The sequence below is a fragment of the Diadema antillarum genome, unplaced genomic scaffold (genome assembly GCF_040938485.1).
Source record: "Diadema antillarum isolate AM-2024a unplaced genomic scaffold, OU_Dant_1.0 seq00000936_RagTag, whole genome shotgun sequence".
Classification (NCBI taxonomy): Eukaryota; Metazoa; Echinodermata; class Echinoidea; order Diadematoida; family Diadematidae; genus Diadema; species Diadema antillarum.
The window spans coordinates 173,545-191,719 of record NW_027271787.1 but is presented as its reverse complement, the minus strand read 5'-3'; the positions used below and the strand labels follow the sequence as shown (position 1 = coordinate 191,719).

At 39.1% G+C, this 18,175-nt stretch overlaps 1 protein-coding gene across 1 annotated transcript; it reads left to right on the top strand.

Moving 5' to 3' along the window:
* The first annotated feature begins 723 nt into the window (after positions 1-723).
* Positions 724-11,735, top strand: LOC139741579 (peptidyl-prolyl cis-trans isomerase FKBP4-like). Its single transcript, XM_071652162.1, has 9 exons — positions 724-1,028; positions 2,936-3,034; positions 4,063-4,224; positions 4,997-5,065; positions 5,935-6,113; positions 7,369-7,452; positions 8,282-8,467; positions 9,980-10,219; positions 11,370-11,735. The coding sequence occupies exons 1-9, from the start codon at positions 758-760 to the stop codon at positions 11,565-11,567; spliced, it is 1,488 nt and encodes a 495-aa protein (XP_071508263.1). The 5' UTR covers positions 724-757; the 3' UTR covers positions 11,568-11,735.
* The last annotated feature ends 6,440 nt before the right edge of the window (positions 11,736-18,175 follow it).

Here is an 18,175-nt window from a genome sequence, read left to right as displayed (position 1 = left end):
ATTTACCGTAGCCTTCTTTACGAAATTCCTTTATCTGCCTCTGACGTGCGTGCTAACTTTACTCGATTGTTAAACTATACACAGCCCAGTCGCTGTATTAAGTAGCGAAGGCCAAGCAATGTTGCTGGTCTGTGTTGATAGTGGTGATCTAGATCTTGAGATGTCTGCAGTGGAATTACACATCTAGGCCTCCATTTGGTGTTGTACAAGGTAGTCAATTTGTTCCTTACTGACAGGGACTGCTTGTTGATAAGACGCAAGCCGCCCATAATTGCACCATTAGCATTAATACGCCATCCAAAGTATGGCCAGCTATCTATGTGTAAACTAAATCTATGCTTTTGCATGTACATGTGAAATTTTGTGTGGGCAGTTGAAACTTGGTTCAGGTTTTGTAGACTTGCCGGTACGTTTTCTTTTTGTTCCAAGTAAAATTGAGTTTTTATTTGTTTATTTATCAAACAATGTGCAGCACTGAATATGATCTTTGCAAGAATCAAAGATGAGAATAAACAGAAATCAGATATCCATTTCAGAAAAAGTCAAATGCTATAATTTGCTGCACAGTGTACACAAGTAAATTTCATCTTTGAAATATACATTATCTGCAGATAAATAGTGGTATTTGTCGATAAGTTTGTAGGATAGATACAATTTTCTTTGCCAGTCTTTATCCAATATAATCTATATTGCAAAATTCACTCTGCCCTTTACCAGCTCCATTTAGAAATTGACTGGATCTAGGCTATCAAGCAAGATGACGATTGAGGATAACAAACCGTCGTCGACTACAGAGGAGGAGTACAAGCCATTCCCAGACCCTCTCATGGGCACGGGTGAAGACGTCACGCCAAACCTCGATGGAGGGGTGCTCAAGGCCGTCCGCAGAGAAGGGGATACCTCGGAGGAGGACCGCCCCATGAAGGGGGACAAGGTCTTCGTCCACTACGTTGGCACCTTGACTGATGGAACGCTCTTTGACTCCAGCCGGTCAAGGAATGAGAGATTCTCGTTCACACTGGGGCAAGGTGGGGTGAAGTTTGTCAAATTTTTTTGGAGAACTTTGCTTTTAAAGTCCATTCCTGATGTGGTTTGCAGTGGCGGATCGGAAGGGGGGGGGGGAGGGACCAGTGCACGCCCCCTTTACATTTTTATTACAAAACAAAAGTAAAAAAAAATGAAATGAAACCCAGAAGTGGCACCAGAAATATTACAGTTGTAGTTGCATTCCCCCCCCCCCCCTTTTACAGAATGAATCCGCCCCTGTGTTTGTGAAAAGTATGCTTCTTTCTTGCTGAATAGGGGAACAAGCACAATGTATCATTTAATATTTTTCTTTCCCTGGCAGCTTATTTGGATTGCAGCCACTTTTAGTCGTGACTCTGAATAGTGTTTTGGTATTTTACCTCCAAAAACAAAGGATGATCTTTGATTCTTCACAAATAGTCCTATAAGTTTATAGCAATTGAAGTACACTGTATGACATTTTAGACTCTGTCTTTATGGTCAAGGGATTCCTTATTCCACTCCCAAAATCTGTGGAGTCTCCAGACATTTGCATTTTGTGTACTACATTAACTGTTATTTCTTGCTACATGTATAATGAAACCCATTTGTTGGCATGACTACCCATAGATATGAAAAAAAAAATACCAGGAATTATAATCAATTGTTTCAGAAATTATTTGTAAAACTTGCACTTACAAATAATGTACATGTACTAGATAATTATGTAAAACTGCGGTCTCACAAATTTTACCAAAATGTTTCGATTTGATTTGTTTTATTTTGCTTGACTTTTTTTTATACATATACTGTAAAAGAAGATGATGTACATAGCAGTAATTCTCGTTCAAATACATTATTACTACAGGACCCATGTGAAAATCAAATCCTAAGCACTTCATTATCCCTCATGTGTAGTGACCACAAATATGTGATGGCCCTCATTAGGCTCACATACAGCTGTACAGTATACGAGAGAGTGGGAAAGGGATACATTTTTGCTCTGATAAGAATATTTAGTTTTAGGCTCCAATGCACATGTACAAGTACCAGGTAATTCAGGTTTTGTCAACATCTGATACTTTGTATCATCTGATCTTTTATTTGTATTCTTCAGTCGATTACTGAACAATTGTGACCCTGCACCTCAAAACAAACAAAATGAAGACATGAATTTTTAGTTCAGACCATATTCTGAAAGAGCAGACTTTAAGCTTTAAAATGATGTATTTTTTAACTCAAATCAAATGGACTCTCCTAACCTATCTAAATGTTGGAAAGAAAGCACAAACTCAGGAAAAGTGTGAACTGAGAAAAGAGGCTCTGAAGTACAGTGTCTATTCAAGCGCTTAATCTTTACCAAACCGTGCTGGCTGTGCGATGAATGGGACAAAAAACAGGAAGTAAACCACCAGAGTAACAACAATGAAGAGATTATCAGATTAAACTGAAATTAAGCGTGCCTCATTAACACATTCTGTCCATAATTAATGCCAACTTTCAAAGCAGTAGCACTATCCTTTCGAAAGTTATTAGAGTTGAAAGTGAAGAGTGTGGACAAGGTTTTTCAGAAATGAAAAAGGGATTCTAAAGACACACCTAATCACACAATTCTACCAAAAATGTTCAAGATTAACTGCTAAAAAAACACACTTTCCTGCCCGTTTAATGATACCAAATTTTAGCATAATGTAAAAGAAGACCCGCTCTTTCAGAAAATATGAAAAAGTCAAGTTTGGCTAGGTTGACCCATTTCACTTATTTTCAGTCCTCACGCAACATCAGAGTGTGCGACTCTATGTTCGTTTTGAGGTGCACGGTCACAATTGTGGTGTTTGTGCAGTAGCAACACCAGTAGAGAGCACTTTTAATTCCTGGTTCATCCATATTTATGTCAAGTTTCCATCTTGTGTGCTCCGCCCCCAAACAGGTCAGGTGATCAAAGCATGGGATTTGGGTGTGGCTACAATGAGAAGAGGAGAGATTGCCGTCTTCACCTGCAAACCGGAGTATGCCTACGGGAAGAAGGGTAAGAATTGCCTTTTAGACCCATGGTCATTAAACAAGGCTCTTGAATCCCTCGCTTTTTGACCCTGAATGATTTGCTGGTGTTCCAGACTTTTAATTCATCGAAACACAAATGTATCAGTTTACCTCCACCAAGGGAGGAGGTTATGTTTTCATCAGTGTTGATCCATGTGCAAAGTAACTCTAAAAGTTGTGAAAGGATTTGGATGAAACTTACAGAAAATGTTGAGAATGACACAAGAAACAGATGATTTAATTTTAGCAGTGATCCAGGAATTTTTATGGATTTTATGAAGGATTTTTAATAGATATTTTGGCAGGTTGAGTCAATGAACTTGGGAGTTCAAGCTGCGCTTTGTTTTTAGGTTTGCATACGCGCACTAAAGTGCGTGCTCTAGTTTCTGCTAGGGTGAGGCGCTGCGCAGCTGGAAGTTGATGATGCAACAAAAAGCTTCTATATTGGGAAATTTAGCAATTTTCAGAATGCATACATCTATAAAGATGGAAATCACTGATCATTATCTCATTTTGGGAACAAGATCAGTGGTGGAAATGGGCTGCTTGGTGGAGGTCTGCACTCTCAGAGTGCTTCTCTAGTTGTGTATGGCAACATTGGGAATTAATTTCTCTTCATAGATATGTATATTTGTATGCTTGCTTTGCTGGCAAATTGATGTACGATGTGCCTTGCATTTGATGAAGTTTACCAGCTGTGTAGTTATGCACATCATTGTCATGCAGTTATTAATCAAGTCATTTATTCTTTTCTCTTTTGCTTGTCTAAGAAAGTTGGTCATTTATTAATTTATTAAAGACACTCCCATCAAACCCCAAGTCTTCTAATGAATGGTTAATCCCAGTACAATGTATAGCTTTCCATGAAAAGCTGCAACAGGGATTACTTCTTCAAGGTTCAAGATTCAGAGAGGGTATTAAGTGCAAAAAATAAAAATGAAAGAGAAACAAATGGAAGGCAGTCTCCACTCAGCAGTCTTACTGGGCAACCAACCACATTTCTCTTTTCCACAGGACAGGGTAAGATTCCTCCAAACTCCACTCTTGTGTTTGAAGTGGAGCTGTTTGACTGGAAGGGCGAAGACTTGACTGATGACCACGACGAGGGCGTCATTCGGCGAATCCTAAATCCAGGCGAGGGCTACGAGAACCCGAACGACGAGGCATCTGTAGAAAGTACGCCACCTCCTACATTTTTTAGTCTGTGGAATACATATTTTCAGAAAGTTTGCTGTCCTGGTTTGGCTTTTGTTATTGATCATGCGTGGTTGGAAAGTTATATTCTGAACAGATACTAAAAGGAAAAATTGAAAAAAATTATTCGGTAGTTTAGTTTAAAAAGAAATAACGAATATGCTTCAGTTCAACTTTATCATCCTAGTTTAAAGTTTTGTGTTTTCAACAGCATTAATTACTAGAAAGCACATAATGCGAAAGCCAAAGCAAATTAATAAGACTTATCGCAGAGATGACAAAGTTTGAGTTGAATTTAACTGTTACTTCTCTGAAGTACGTAATGTAAGGATTTATGTCCTCTGTGTAAAGTTTGTGTCATGGCCATGGATAGAACACATACTGAAATATCAACTAGGCTGCAACTCCTCTGTGCTCTGTGGCCGCCATACACGGTATATATCTGCCACATGATACAAATTTGGTGGACCACTATGCACAGGGGCTTTAACATGGCTTTTGGCTTGGGGGATTTCTCAATGGCTGTATACAGCAGATGGTCGCTATGAGAGTTGATTATATTAGATTGTTTGATCCAATCACTGAAGTCTTGGAAAGGGCAATTTTCAAGAGACATCCATTGGAAAGCACACCAGCTGGTGTATTTGCTGCAGATTGAAGTTTCTGCCTGCATGCTTGAACTCTTTGCTATTAGTGTGAGTTTATGCGTAAAAGATTTATTGCTTTCCGTTTGTCTTCTCTTCCCTCTCTTCAGTTCACCTTGTGGGTCAATATCAAGGGAAGGAATTTGAAAACCGGGATGTCAGCTTTGTCATCACAGAAGGTTTGTATGATAGACTTACGTCGATAGCATATGAACATATTCCTTTAACCCTAATCCCACCAGGTTTTTTGAGGGACTTGAAACCACCGAGGGGGGGGGGGGGGGGCTTTGTGACCCCCCTTCAGATCTTGAAATACTTCAGATACTTGAAAGAAAAATGTCATAAAATGTCGCGGCGAGAGCATCATGCATTGCGGAATAATCATGCGAAATGTCGGGGGGGGGGGGGGGGGGGGGGACCAAAATGCCCCCCCCCCCCATGCTGTTTCTTGTTCCAAAGATATATGTTTCTAGCTGTCCACAGTTATAATGATGCAACACCTGCTCATATACAAATAGTGATGGTCACGAGTGCGATGGCGCAAGACTTTGCATGAGGTGAAAGATGGAGGCGCTTTATTCAGCAAGGCAGAGCCGAATTAAATGGTGCGCCTTGTCTATCACCAAGTGCCAGATCTTGTTCCATTGCACAAGTAAAGACCATAGACTATTTGTTTTATGTTCAAGATATCATATTTTATGCATATGTGTAGGTCTGTTGTATCACAAAACATCCTACCATATACAATTTTTGCAAAAAAGCCTAAAACATAAGGAGATATCGATATTGTTCTCTTTAAACCGTAACTGTAGACGGTTTAGTCTAGGAAACATTTTTATTATATCTATTGTTCACATTTTGTGTATTTACCAATACTTAACATGATTATACAGATTCAAATTTTTACAGTGTGTTTTTTTTCTATCCCTAACTCACATTTTAGAACTATTTCAAAGCACTAATACTGGGCTTTTGTTTCTTCTGTCAGTGGTATTGAAATGACACTATTAAGTCATTTTGTGATCATACTCTTCACTCCTCCTCACAGGATCAGATCATGGGGTGGTGGACGGTGTGGAGCTGGCACTCAAGAAGATGAAGAAAGGCGAAACGGCGAGGTTAAAGTTGAAACCCAAGTACGCCTATGGGTCGGAGGGCAAGGCAGAGTATAACATTCCAGCGGATGCTGAGGTCAGCTTTGAGGTGACCTTGAAGGATTTTAAGAAGGTGAGACTCCTCAAGGTTGTACCTTGTGTATTGCGAAGCGCTTGTCAGATTTCTTTCTGCTATCATAAGGTTTAATACTCCACCTCTCCTGTTTTTAGCAGATCTCCCGCTTTGATGCCATCTCTGACAATCTCCTGCCCTTCCCCCCCCCCCCCACATGTTGAAATAGTTATGGCTAAGATAGGACCAGAGTACATATAAACCTACAGTTACACCCTTTAAAAGGACCCTGGAGCAAATCCCTTCTCCCCCCCTTGCCTGGCTTTACCCTCGTGATTTTTTGCTGTATGTTTACGTAATGTGCCCATGCTTGGCGAGATCAGCGATTCTCCGGTTTGCTAGGGGGTCCAGGCAGGAGAATCTTTTGTTTAAGAGGTGCTTGAGGTGGTTGGAGTCGTTGCAGGCCTTATCAGTCCAATGACAGAGTGTCCGACACTGACTCAGAATTTACACGCAACTGTACATCATTCCAGTTCACAGTAAAGAAACAGTTCACAGTATAGAAAAATTGTGCATCATATTGACACTGTCCATTCAACAACATGCTTTCTTTCCAAAATTTTCCTTGAAAAAGAAAAATATGCAGATCTGAGATGCTTGAAAACATCACTTTTTGTGTCTACCATAGCTACAATCACATGACCACTCCAGCGACTTCCCTTGACCCATTGTGTGCTTTAAGTGCTGATTGGCCCAGAAAACCCCATAGCATTGTACATTGTCCAAATTCCCTGGCACAGAAAGGACTAAACAACAGTGGGGTGGCATTCAGTGAATTGCTTGAATACTTTTGTGTGATTTTAAAGGGATGGTATAGTTTTGGTTGAGACGAGAAATAGGCTTTCGAATTTTTGCAAGATACCAAGAAAACACTTATGATATAGCACAGAGGATACCATTTTAAGAGGAATTCAAAGTTTATTTGATGAAAATCGGGTTTGGAATAACTGAAACATCCAAAAACAAAGTAAAACAAAGCCATCGTTACAAAGTGTGGGTCCCACACTTTATTAGAATCATTCTTTTTTGGATGTCTCAGCCATTTCAAAACCAATTTTTATCAAATAAACATTGAATTCCTCATAAAATTGCATGCTCTTTCATATTTCATATGAGATTTCTCATTATCTCACCTAAAAATGTTAGAAACCTGAAATTAGGTCTCAACCAGAACTGTACGATCCCTTTAAGGGAGTTCTTTGAATTGTCAGTGTAGTCTGTAGAATACCAGCTTATTATCCTTTCTTCCTATCAGGCCAAGGAGGCATGGGAGATGGATGTTGAAGAAAAACTACAGCAGTCTGAAATCATCAAGGCAAAAGGCACAGATTATTTTAAGGTAAGATTCTTTGTCACCTGCACCAAGGGAGGAAGTTAATTTTTCAGTACTGTTTGTTTGTCCGTGTGCAAAATAACTCAAAAAGTAGTAAACGGATTTGGATGAAACTTACAGGAAAGGTCGAGAATGGCACAAGTGTCAAATGATTAAATTTTGGTAGTGATCCTGGAATTTTTTGTGGATTTTATGAAGGATTTTTGATATTTTGGCAAGTAGGGTCGGTTAGCTGGGAGGTGAAGCTGCGCATTTTTGAGGTTTTCATAGATGCGCACTAAAGTGCGTGCTCTAGTTTCTGCTAAATAGGCTAAAGCGCGCCGTGCAGCTGGAAGTTGATGATGTAATAAACAAAAGGCTTCTGTATTGAGGAATCGGGCGACTTTCAGCATGCATACATGCGAGTGGAAATCACTGATCTCTGTGATCTCACTGATCAGTGGTGGAAATGAGCTGCTTGGCAGAGGTCTGTGCTCTCAGAGTGCTTCTCTAGTTTGTGTATTTCATTCATCAGTCATATATCCTCCATTTACCTTTTACCTCCAACAGTGTCAAATCACAAAAAAAAGGTGTGGTTTTGTGGCGTCATCTTGCAGTTGAAATCAATCCCTTGTATCGATTTGACCCATTTCATACTGAATTCTGAAATACCCACAGACTTATGGTACGCAGGTCACCAGGTTCCTATGCAGAATGGGTTAATACTAATAGATACATAATATCTTGGTTGGAAGCGACAGCATGCTATGAAAGATGGTGAATTTTGAAAGAGGATGTGTCTCTTCAGGGATTGTGTATTGATGCCAGGTCTTTGTTGTGATGATCTCATTGATAGCAAGGGAAGTATAAGGACGCCATCAAACACTGGAAGAAAATCATCAACTACCTGGAGACGGAGACCAGTGCTGCCGGGGAGGAGAAGGAGAAGTCTGAAGCGATGCAGCTGGCAGCCAACCTCAACGTTGCCATGGCAGCCATCAAGATGGAGGACTTTGTGGAGGCTAGGAACCATTGCAATAGAGTGAGTGCTGGTCTTCTGGTGTAGGGCGGGGCACTATGCCCCACCCATAGAAGTCCTTGAGCGATCACAAATTTAAAGGATCAATTAGAACAAAATCAAAGAGAAATGACACCAAACACAAAGGGAATGACATTGTGTCTTATTGATGAAACAATTGTTCATGTATGAAGATCCAACAATAGTTTATTCTATAGATTTTATTGGTCGATGTTTTTTCTGTTTAGTGCTGAATTTAATGCGAGCATTTGTATGTTTTACTTTATGTATGCTGATTATGTTCAGCTATTGCTGTAATGAGCTTGATTTGATAACCAGAAAAGAGATTGTTATTGATCAGCATTTTATTGTGATCAAAATGTTTGACCAGTATTCATATTACATTAATGTCTCTAATGTTTATCAGATCTGTTACTGTCAAAAGTCTTCTTTGCTCCTGCCTCTTACAAATCGTCGGTTGAGAATGAGAATGGTGTTAAGTTGCCGTGAACACTACGAGTTTAGACAACTTAATGCCCTTCTCACCTGACGAAATTGCCTCTAATGTCTGTGCTCTTTGTGATGGATACAGTTGGATGCAGGTTGCCACGGTTACAGAAACTTCTCGCCAATAGCTGTCAATATAGTGACATGACTTTTTGAAGACAATTGTGCTGTTGGCTCATGCTCCGTTTTCGCTGTTTTTTTTTCTATATTATATGTCCTGTGTTTGCTTTTTAGAGTGTTCCTGGTTGATAGTGGCAAACTTAGTGAAAAGAAAGTGAAAAACATGCAAGACTCATACATAAGTTAACACACAAACTCATTAAAGGACAAGTTCACCATTATAAACATAAGGATTGAGAGAATGCAGCAATATTAGTAGAACACATCAGTGAAAGTTTGAGGAAAATTGGACAATCGATGCAAAAGGTAGGAATTTTTCAAATTTTTGTGTTGGAACCGCTGTATGAGGAGACTACTATAGCTTATGAGTCATATGCGTACAACAGTATAAAGAAAATGTAAAGAAAATTTAACATATTTTCACTTTTTTCGCATAATAAAAGAGCACTTGACTTGCCCTTTTCTAAAGGGCAGGGGGAATAATATTACCCATAACATATGTCGGTAACGAGTCAAGGGAATGTGTACTTTTTTCAAAAGAAGAAATTTTGTGAAAATCTCTTTATATTTTCCTTATATTGTTGTACGCATGTGACATCTAAGTTTTTCATACACTGCAGTAGTCTTCTCATCCAGCGGTTACTGCACAAAAACTTCAAAAATTCATAACTTTTGAACGGATTGTCCGATTTTCCTCAAACTTTCAATAATGTGTTCTACTAATATTGCTACATTCTCTCAATCCTTATGTTTATGAAGGTGAACTTGTCCTTTAAACCCTCATCTGCACCAGCTCTCTGACAGATTTTGAAACAATTTGAGCTGAGTGAATTGTAGGGTCTGCATACACTTGTACCTACAAAATGCCAAGTGCTGCCTCACTTGCATGCCTTCTTGTTTCTTGGACAGGCTCTGGAGCTCGATGCATCAAATGTCAAAGGTCATTTCAGGCGGGGACAGGCCCTATTCGGGATGAGCGAGTTTGAGCTGGCCAAGCAGGACTTTCAAAAGGTCCTGGACCTGGAACCCAGTAACAAGGCGGCCAAGAACCAACTGACTCTTAGCAACCACAAACTCAAGCAGCATCACCAGAAGGAGAAGAGAATCTATGGCAACATGTTTCAGCGCTTTGCAGAGCAGGACCTCAGGGTGAGTGACCATGGCAACTGGTTTGCCACCTACAGGTCTTTTGGACCAGCAGCTAGGGAAGGCGGAGCCAACTAAGGACTTCTTTTCATTTATCAGTTACCCAGTGGACTACTTTGTGATTGTATCAATTGAAGTTCTACACATGTTTAATTATGGAGGAATCAGTCAGCATGTTGATATAATGCTCCTTTATCACAACTTATTGACGAGTTGCCCATTCATCAACAAAAATACCTATTATTCAGTGTTTTTGTAGTAGCCATGATGAAAAAGAAAGGTCCTGGACAGGGCATACATACTTGGGTTAGATTTGAAGCAACAATCTCTTGATTAGCTGACAGGTGTTGTATCCATTCGACCACCAAGCTTCCGGCTGCTATCCAGTGCTGGTTCTAATCCGTATAGCATGCAGCAGATACTTCATGTTTATTCAAGTTAATGAATTAGTAATCAGTCACAATAAAATAGATGGACACAAGAATTCTTAAATTCGAATAATGTCCCTCTGAAAACAGGAAAATTGGAGAAGGGAATCATAGAAAAAAAAAATGAGGAAAAATTAGGTACACAAACAGAGTTATTAATTCAAAGTAGTTGTCAAAGTTCAGAGAGTAAGACAAATTAGCAACAAAGCAGCTTAGTATCAGGATGGAATTTTTATTTAGAAGCTTTTCTATTGTAAATTTGCCTGGTCAGCCACTCTTCACTAGGTGACTCTTGAATATTTGTACTCTTACTTAAAGTTTAAAGGCAAGAAGAAAGAGAACTTGTTATGCCATGGTTAGTTGAAGCAACATTGGCTTTATGTATGATTGTGCTAGTTATCTTAGATTGTATAATCATTCAAGTGATTGATTTGAAGATACAGGGAAATCGCTTTATAATGAGATTGCTATGGGAACGTTAAATTCACCACGTTATGACCGGTGGTGCTTTGTTGCAAACTTTTGAAAAAGATACTAGCTACATAAATATGATAATGGAAGATTGGGAGCACTGAATTCAGGATACCTTGTTGTAAGAGAGCTCAGTACAACAGGGTTTCTCTTGATGAATTTGTGTTTGTGTCACTTGAAAATAAGTTTTTGCAGAACATATTAGTGTTGCAGTGGGTGATGGTTATTTTTGTGTTGTTTCTGTGACAATGCAGGCAAAGTTAGCGAGAGAAAGGGCTTTGGGTGACATCGAAGTCGGTGTGTTTGACGAGAACGGGAAGAAGAGCTTGGCGGAAGGAAGTGGAGGCGACGAGGAGACGAACGAAGGAGAGGAGGCCAAGATGGAGGAAGGGGGTGGGGAGGAGGCGTTGCTAGGCAACACGCAACAGGAGAGTGAAACAATGGAGGCATAGCGAAGCCGCTGGATGAACTTGCAAAGAGCTGCTGAAGCATTTCCAGTCGGGCCAATACTGCTCTTCTGCTTCAAGTAGCCATTGTTGATCAAGACAGATCTTCGTCTTCATGTTTCACTGCTGATGGAAGAACTTTGACATGAAGTGGTTCCCTCTCGATGTTTATCATTTTCTATCCCCCTTTTTCCCCTTAAATTCAATTTGAATAATTTTGGATATGGTACAAGAGTGTTGTGAGCTTGGAACAAGTCAAGTTTCTGAGTCGGGTACTCAGCTACACATGAAGCTCGGTGAATGTTAATGTCAGTACGTCACCTGTTCTAATGTTTTGTGATCACAGTCTTTCGTCTAGGTCTGATGGATGTGGCTTCTATGAGGTTAATCCTGCTTTCGCCAAAGGCATTATGTAATACATGATGTCGGAGTAAGAATTTGTATTATTGCCACGTTTCCATTCACACACACGTCATTCCCTGAGTGAATTTAGTCTGAGAATACGTCTCACTGCTGTAGTTTGTTATTTTCGTATCAGTGAGTTTCAGCCAAAGTCTGCCTACGTTATCATAGCTGCATGTATCAGGCATATAAAACATGCAGATCAAACTTTATGCTTGTAAGATACTTTACGACTTGCACACTCATAGACCCACATGTCATAGTCAGAAATGCCAATTGTCCACTGCAGTGAATGAAGTTGTTCTTCAGTAGTAAATTGCAATCATGTTCAAGAGAAATTGTATAATTTTGTAAAGCTAGTGTTGTTGACCATGCAGGAAGAAATATTTTGTATATTTAAGTATTAATATGCACAATGGGATTGTGAATTCCATAGGTACCTTTGCTAGGAGGAACCTCTGATGTTAGTTGGACCTTTTTTTTTTTGTGGACAATTTCTGACTTGCAAGGTTGCAATAGTAGTTAACAAGTTGGGGTGTCCAACACCCTTTTTCTCTTTGTATTTCTGCATGAAATTAGCATTCTGGCTGAATTTTGTACTCTACCACAACTCAACATACCTGCAAGTAGACAAGTAGAGATCGTTCTCCAGTGTTTGCAGATATTAACTTTCTCAGATGCTCTATTTTTTTTTTTTTTGGTTTCTTGTTTAAAATAGTGCCAAAAAGTAGGTATTTTGCCACATGTGTAGGCAAAGAATCAGGGAAAGTCATGTCCATTAGCAGACTGCTATTGATGGCTTGAGATACCGTAAAAGCTGTTGCTTTCACATGCAGCTATTTTCACGAATAAGGTCCCAGAAATTTGTTTGAGATGTTTTTGTGATTTGACACAAGGATATGGTAAGTGCACTAATGCTGTCCATTGTGATGATTTGTGAAATGCTAAAAAATTAAACCCTTTGCAAAAATTGCAGTTGAATGATATGTCAAAAAATAAGACTTTGGAATCTCACTGAAGCCTTGTACAATGCCCTCCAGGTTTTCATTGGCAGTGAGTTAGTCCTATGACAGAAACAAGAACCTTATCACCTGCGTAACTATCACTACCATTGCCACCTCCACTAACAACACTATCACCATCACCTTTACCACCACCACCATCACTACCACTACCTCTACCACTACCACTACCACTACCACTATCACTATCACTATCACTATCACTATCACTATCACTATCACTATCACTATCACTATCACTATCACTATCACTATCACTATCACTATCACTATCACTATCACTATCACTATCACTATCACTATCACTATCACTATCACTATCACTACCACTACCACTACCACTATCACTATCACTATCACTATCACTTTCACTTTTGCTATCACTATCACTATCACTATCACTATCACTATCGCTACTACTACCACTATCACTATCACAACCACTACTACTACCACTATCACTATCACTATCACTTTCACTTTCGCTATCACTATCACTATCACTATCACTATCGCTATCGCTGCTACTACCACTATCACTATCACAACCACTACTACTACCACTATCACTATCACTATCACTATCACTACCACTACTACTACCACTACCACTAACACTACCAGTACCACTACCACTACCACTACCACCACCCCTATCACCACAAACACCACCTCCACCACCACACTGCCACCACCTCTATTATCACCACCTCCACCACTCTCACCACCAGCCCCGCCCTCACCACCTCCACTTACTGTCACCTTTACCCCCACTACCATCACCACCACCTCCACCATTGCCACCAAATCAACCACCATTTACCACCACACCGCCATGCCACCACCCTCTGCTGTACCTCTATTACCACTACCACTATCACCACTACCACGTCTTCTATTACCATTACCACCGTCGTCACTATTACCGCCACTACAATCAAATGTGGTTGTGTAAAGATAACAGCAGTCAACTCTGCCCACTGGCACTGGTCTGACAGTCCAGGACCAGTAAAAATCGCTGTCGGACCAGTAACGTTTTCAGGAATGGACCAGTAAAAAATGGAAAAACTAGGAACCTGCTGGTCCGATAGGCAAGTCAGACCAGTAGAAAAAAAACGGATTAGTGTGCAGGCCTGCACTAGTGTTGGGGATTGATAATTGTGATACAGTGCACTCCTGTTACAACAAACACGGTTACAACGAAATTTCGTTATAACGAAGTAAAACTTCTGGTCCCTAAGTTATCACCATTAAAGTCTATGGTACAAAATTTGGTTATAGCGAACACGGTTATAGCGAAATTTTCGTTATAACGAAATCTTTTCCGAGCACCACTGACAAAGAAAAACAAAAGAAATGTGCTTCGTTATAACGAAATGTGGATGGCTTCCGAAAATACGTAGCGGGAAAAAGCATTTATAGCGTCTCTGCATGGGCGAACGCGTCCCATCACTCTGTGTTCGCGCCGTGTGTGTGGCTTCCTTGTTTTCGTTATATATTGTACTTGTTCAGTTATAACGAAATTTCGTTATACCGAAAGAAAACTGCCGGTCCCGAGCATTTCATTATAACGGGAGTGCACTGTATAGGTATCGCTTGTGTTAATCTTGAGCGTTGGATTTGGGGTTCTATTTATGGCGGTTTGGGAGATAACACTAGCACCGAACTTGAACTCATCCATTGAAGAAATTTTGGGTAATCCCAAGCAGCTAGTCATAGTGAGATTCCCCTTTGCTGTTTCAGTGTACTCTAGAGGTGCTCTTAATATGTCATTGAAATTCCAAATTCCCTCATGTCATAATACTTTACATCATCACCATAAGGCACCAATGTGTACTATGTACATACAAAGCGGACCTCATTGTTACGTTTACACTGTGTAACAAATTACTGAAGATCAGTGTTATTAAAATGTACTTTGTTGAATTGAAATAGTATGGGAAGTTTTGGAAAGCAATAGAATACATTATGCCCTGTGCTATGTGTGGCCTCTTTGGCCTGAAATGCCGGAAAATCTTGTCCAGTGGCACACCAATTATTCTACAGTGTATACACATTCAAGCTATTTCAGAGTGTGCAACCGTGACATTTTTAGACAAAACCTTTTTATGCCTCCGCCACGAAGTGGTGCCGGAGGCATTATGTTTTCGGGTTATCTGTCCGTACGTGCGTCCGTCCGCTTTCGTTTACGCGATAACTTGAGTAATATTGACTGGAATTTTACCAAACTTGGTCCAAGTATAAAGTATGATGGGGCAATTACTTGATTAGATTTTGGGTGAAATCGGCCAAAGGCCAAAGGTCATAGGTTAAGGTCAAATCATGAAATTGTATCTGTTTACGCGATAACTCAAGACTGGATCGAGCAAATTTCACCAAACTTTGTTGGAGGATGATGTATGATGGGACAATTACTTGTTTAGTTTTTTAGTGAAATCAGACAAGAGGTCAAAGGTCAAAGATCAAGGTCAAATCCTGAAATTTATCTGTTTAGGTGATAACTCAAAACTGGATGAAGCAGCTTTCACCAAACTTGGTCCAAGGATGATGTGTGATGAGGCAATTAGTTGAGTAGATTTTAGTGACATTGGCAAGAGGTCAAAGGTCAAAAGGTCAAGGTCAAATGCTAAAAATGTTGCTATTTCCTCATATCTATGCAATGCCCGAAGGTATTTTCTTGAAACTTAGTGTAGACATGTACTACTGCGTAAAGATTCTCCAGAGAGAGTTTCATGTCATAAGGTCAAGGTCAAAAGGTCAAAGGTTAGGTGAAAATGTTGCAATATCACTTTTCTCGCAAATGGCTCGATGTATCTTCATGGAACTTGGTACATACGCATGTACTGACTGGCAGGGATTATCTAGGGAATTTAGGGGTCATGGGTCAATAGTCAGGGAGTCAAAGGTCAAGGTCAACTCCTCAAAATTTTACTATTTCCCTCATATACTAGTATATGCAATGCTTGCATTATTAGTTTTAAAACATAATATATACATGCATAATACCTAATGGAGATTCTCTGGGAAATTTCCAGCCAGAAGGTCAAAGGTCAAAGGTTAAGGGTCAAAGGCCAGGTTTCAATGCCCCCCAAAAATCTATTTTGTACTGTAATTACACTCTTTCTTCATACCTTGGAAATTACTCAATGCTTAAACTTATAAAAGGGTCGGTCAGAAGTCAAGTAAAAATTTTCAATTCCCCAAATACAGGTATGTTTACCTGCACTCTTAATAGACAATTATAGCAAACCCAGTTCAAGGAAAGTGAACATTCAAGATATTTCTGACAAACCTGTCATTTCAATATTTTGCTAGTTATGTGAAACTGTCATCACACATTGTGAAAACATTGCACTATACACCTATTGGGAGAATCATGCATTATGGCGGAGGCATCAGTCGCCATAGCGACATTTCTAGTTTTTTCTTACAGTATAAGGCCTAGCACAGTTGTGAATAATTAAATTATAATGCACATGTACTGAGTAACCTTTAATGAGGTTGCCAGAATCACCTATTTTTACCTTGTTGGAAACATACCCCCCCCCCAAAAAAAAAAAAAACAAAACAAAACAAAACAAAAAACAAAAAACAAAAAAAACAACTTAACTGTTGAATTGGGTGCATTTATACCTTGTAATAACACAAGCAAGCTTTTACCAACAAGGTTTCCTCGTATAAAAGCCAAAGTAAACTTTGGTATAAATGTATGTATCTGTATTAAAGGGGCACAATTGTGTTTGATGGATAAATTTCAAACAGCATTAAATGCACCTTTTCTTGATGTTGTGTTGTAGTCAGATAGGGCAGCATTTCTCCCAAAGGGGGAAATTAATGTATTTCGTATTCACACCAATTTAGGATTCACAATCACTTTACTCCTGTCCTTGATGTTATGTGTAATATTACAGACTATTATTACTTGTGCATTCAAGTTGTGATATGTGTGTTGTCAATAAATGAATTTTCACTAAACCCTGACTAGTTTGTGAGATTTGTGTGTAGGTATAATGGACTCAATGTTACCTAGGAGGTATCGCCATGATATTTCCTTGACTTAACAAATTTCTGAAGAGCAGTGACATTTCATGGTTATGTCAATTTCGGTGTTGTTGTATCAGGGTGTGAAAAAAGGTAAATTAGTATTAAAGAAACATTAATCTGTGAGCATGAAATCATTTTGTTATGATGAACATTTATCTGTGGTGATAACAAGTCCCATGTACTGTGTGTACAGAAATATGAACATTTCATCCTTTCGTCTCTGCGTACAACTGCAGAATTCAGTATGTTTGAAGGTGTTAACATATAGCAGATGGACCCTGTTAAAATGAACACAGAAAACAAGAATTTGTTATTACATGTATACAAGAGAATATTATCCTGTAGAATTGCCATTATTTCCGGAATTTAGTGTCTGTTCCAACAGATTTCATTGTAACAAGAAAATTCTTGCAGTCCCAACTACTTACATTTCATTGTACCAAGGATCACTAGTACAATTGTACATAATGCTTACATCTATACACACACACTTGATCCCATGTACAAATGTACCTACAAAATGCCCATTTCTAACCCAGCTTTTAATCAGGGTGTATCATGACCACAGCCAAGTGAGCAGAATGGTGCTATCAATTCAATTACTAACCATTTTTAAAAATTTCTCTCAAGATTTCTGTCGATCTACTCTTATCTTCACCACTTTCAAATGAATGTCATATTCCTTCCACCACACACTGACACAGTGAAGACTGAAACAAGTGAGATTTTGAAAGAAATATTTATTCTAAATAGTAATTGACATTTTTTTCACAATGCTTTTTTTATACAGAATGTTTTAATTTGCACATAATTAAGAAAAAACAATATAAAACAATATCTATTGCAAAAATTACATGTGCATGTACAATGTATAATCATATTGATCACTGCCACAAAAGAGGTACCTGGTATGGTCTCATTGGAAATACAGTGTACTTTGTTTTCACACACAGAAAGAACAAATCAATGTACCATTGTATGTAGTCATGAAAGTGTAGTACAATGTACTCTCATTTAAAGATAATCTTTTAAAAAATCATAAATTATGTAGATATCAGTCATATCATAGTCTATTACATCTTTGAATATCCAGAGCCTTTACAATAGCATACCTGCCAACTATTTCCATTTATTAGGAACTCTTGT

Excerpts from the sequence above, each read along its gene's own strand:
- LOC139741579 (XM_071652162.1), top strand. The coding sequence starts at position 758 with ATGACGATTGAGGATAACAAACCGTCGTCGACTACAGAGGAGGAGTAC. Across the intron at positions 1,029-2,935 it reads CTCGTTCACACTGGGGCAAG|GTCAGGTGATCAAAGCATGG; the intron begins GTGGGGTGAAGT and ends GCCCCCAAACAG. Across the intron at positions 5,066-5,934 it reads CAGCTTTGTCATCACAGAAG|GATCAGATCATGGGGTGGTG; the intron begins GTTTGTATGATA and ends TCCTCCTCACAG.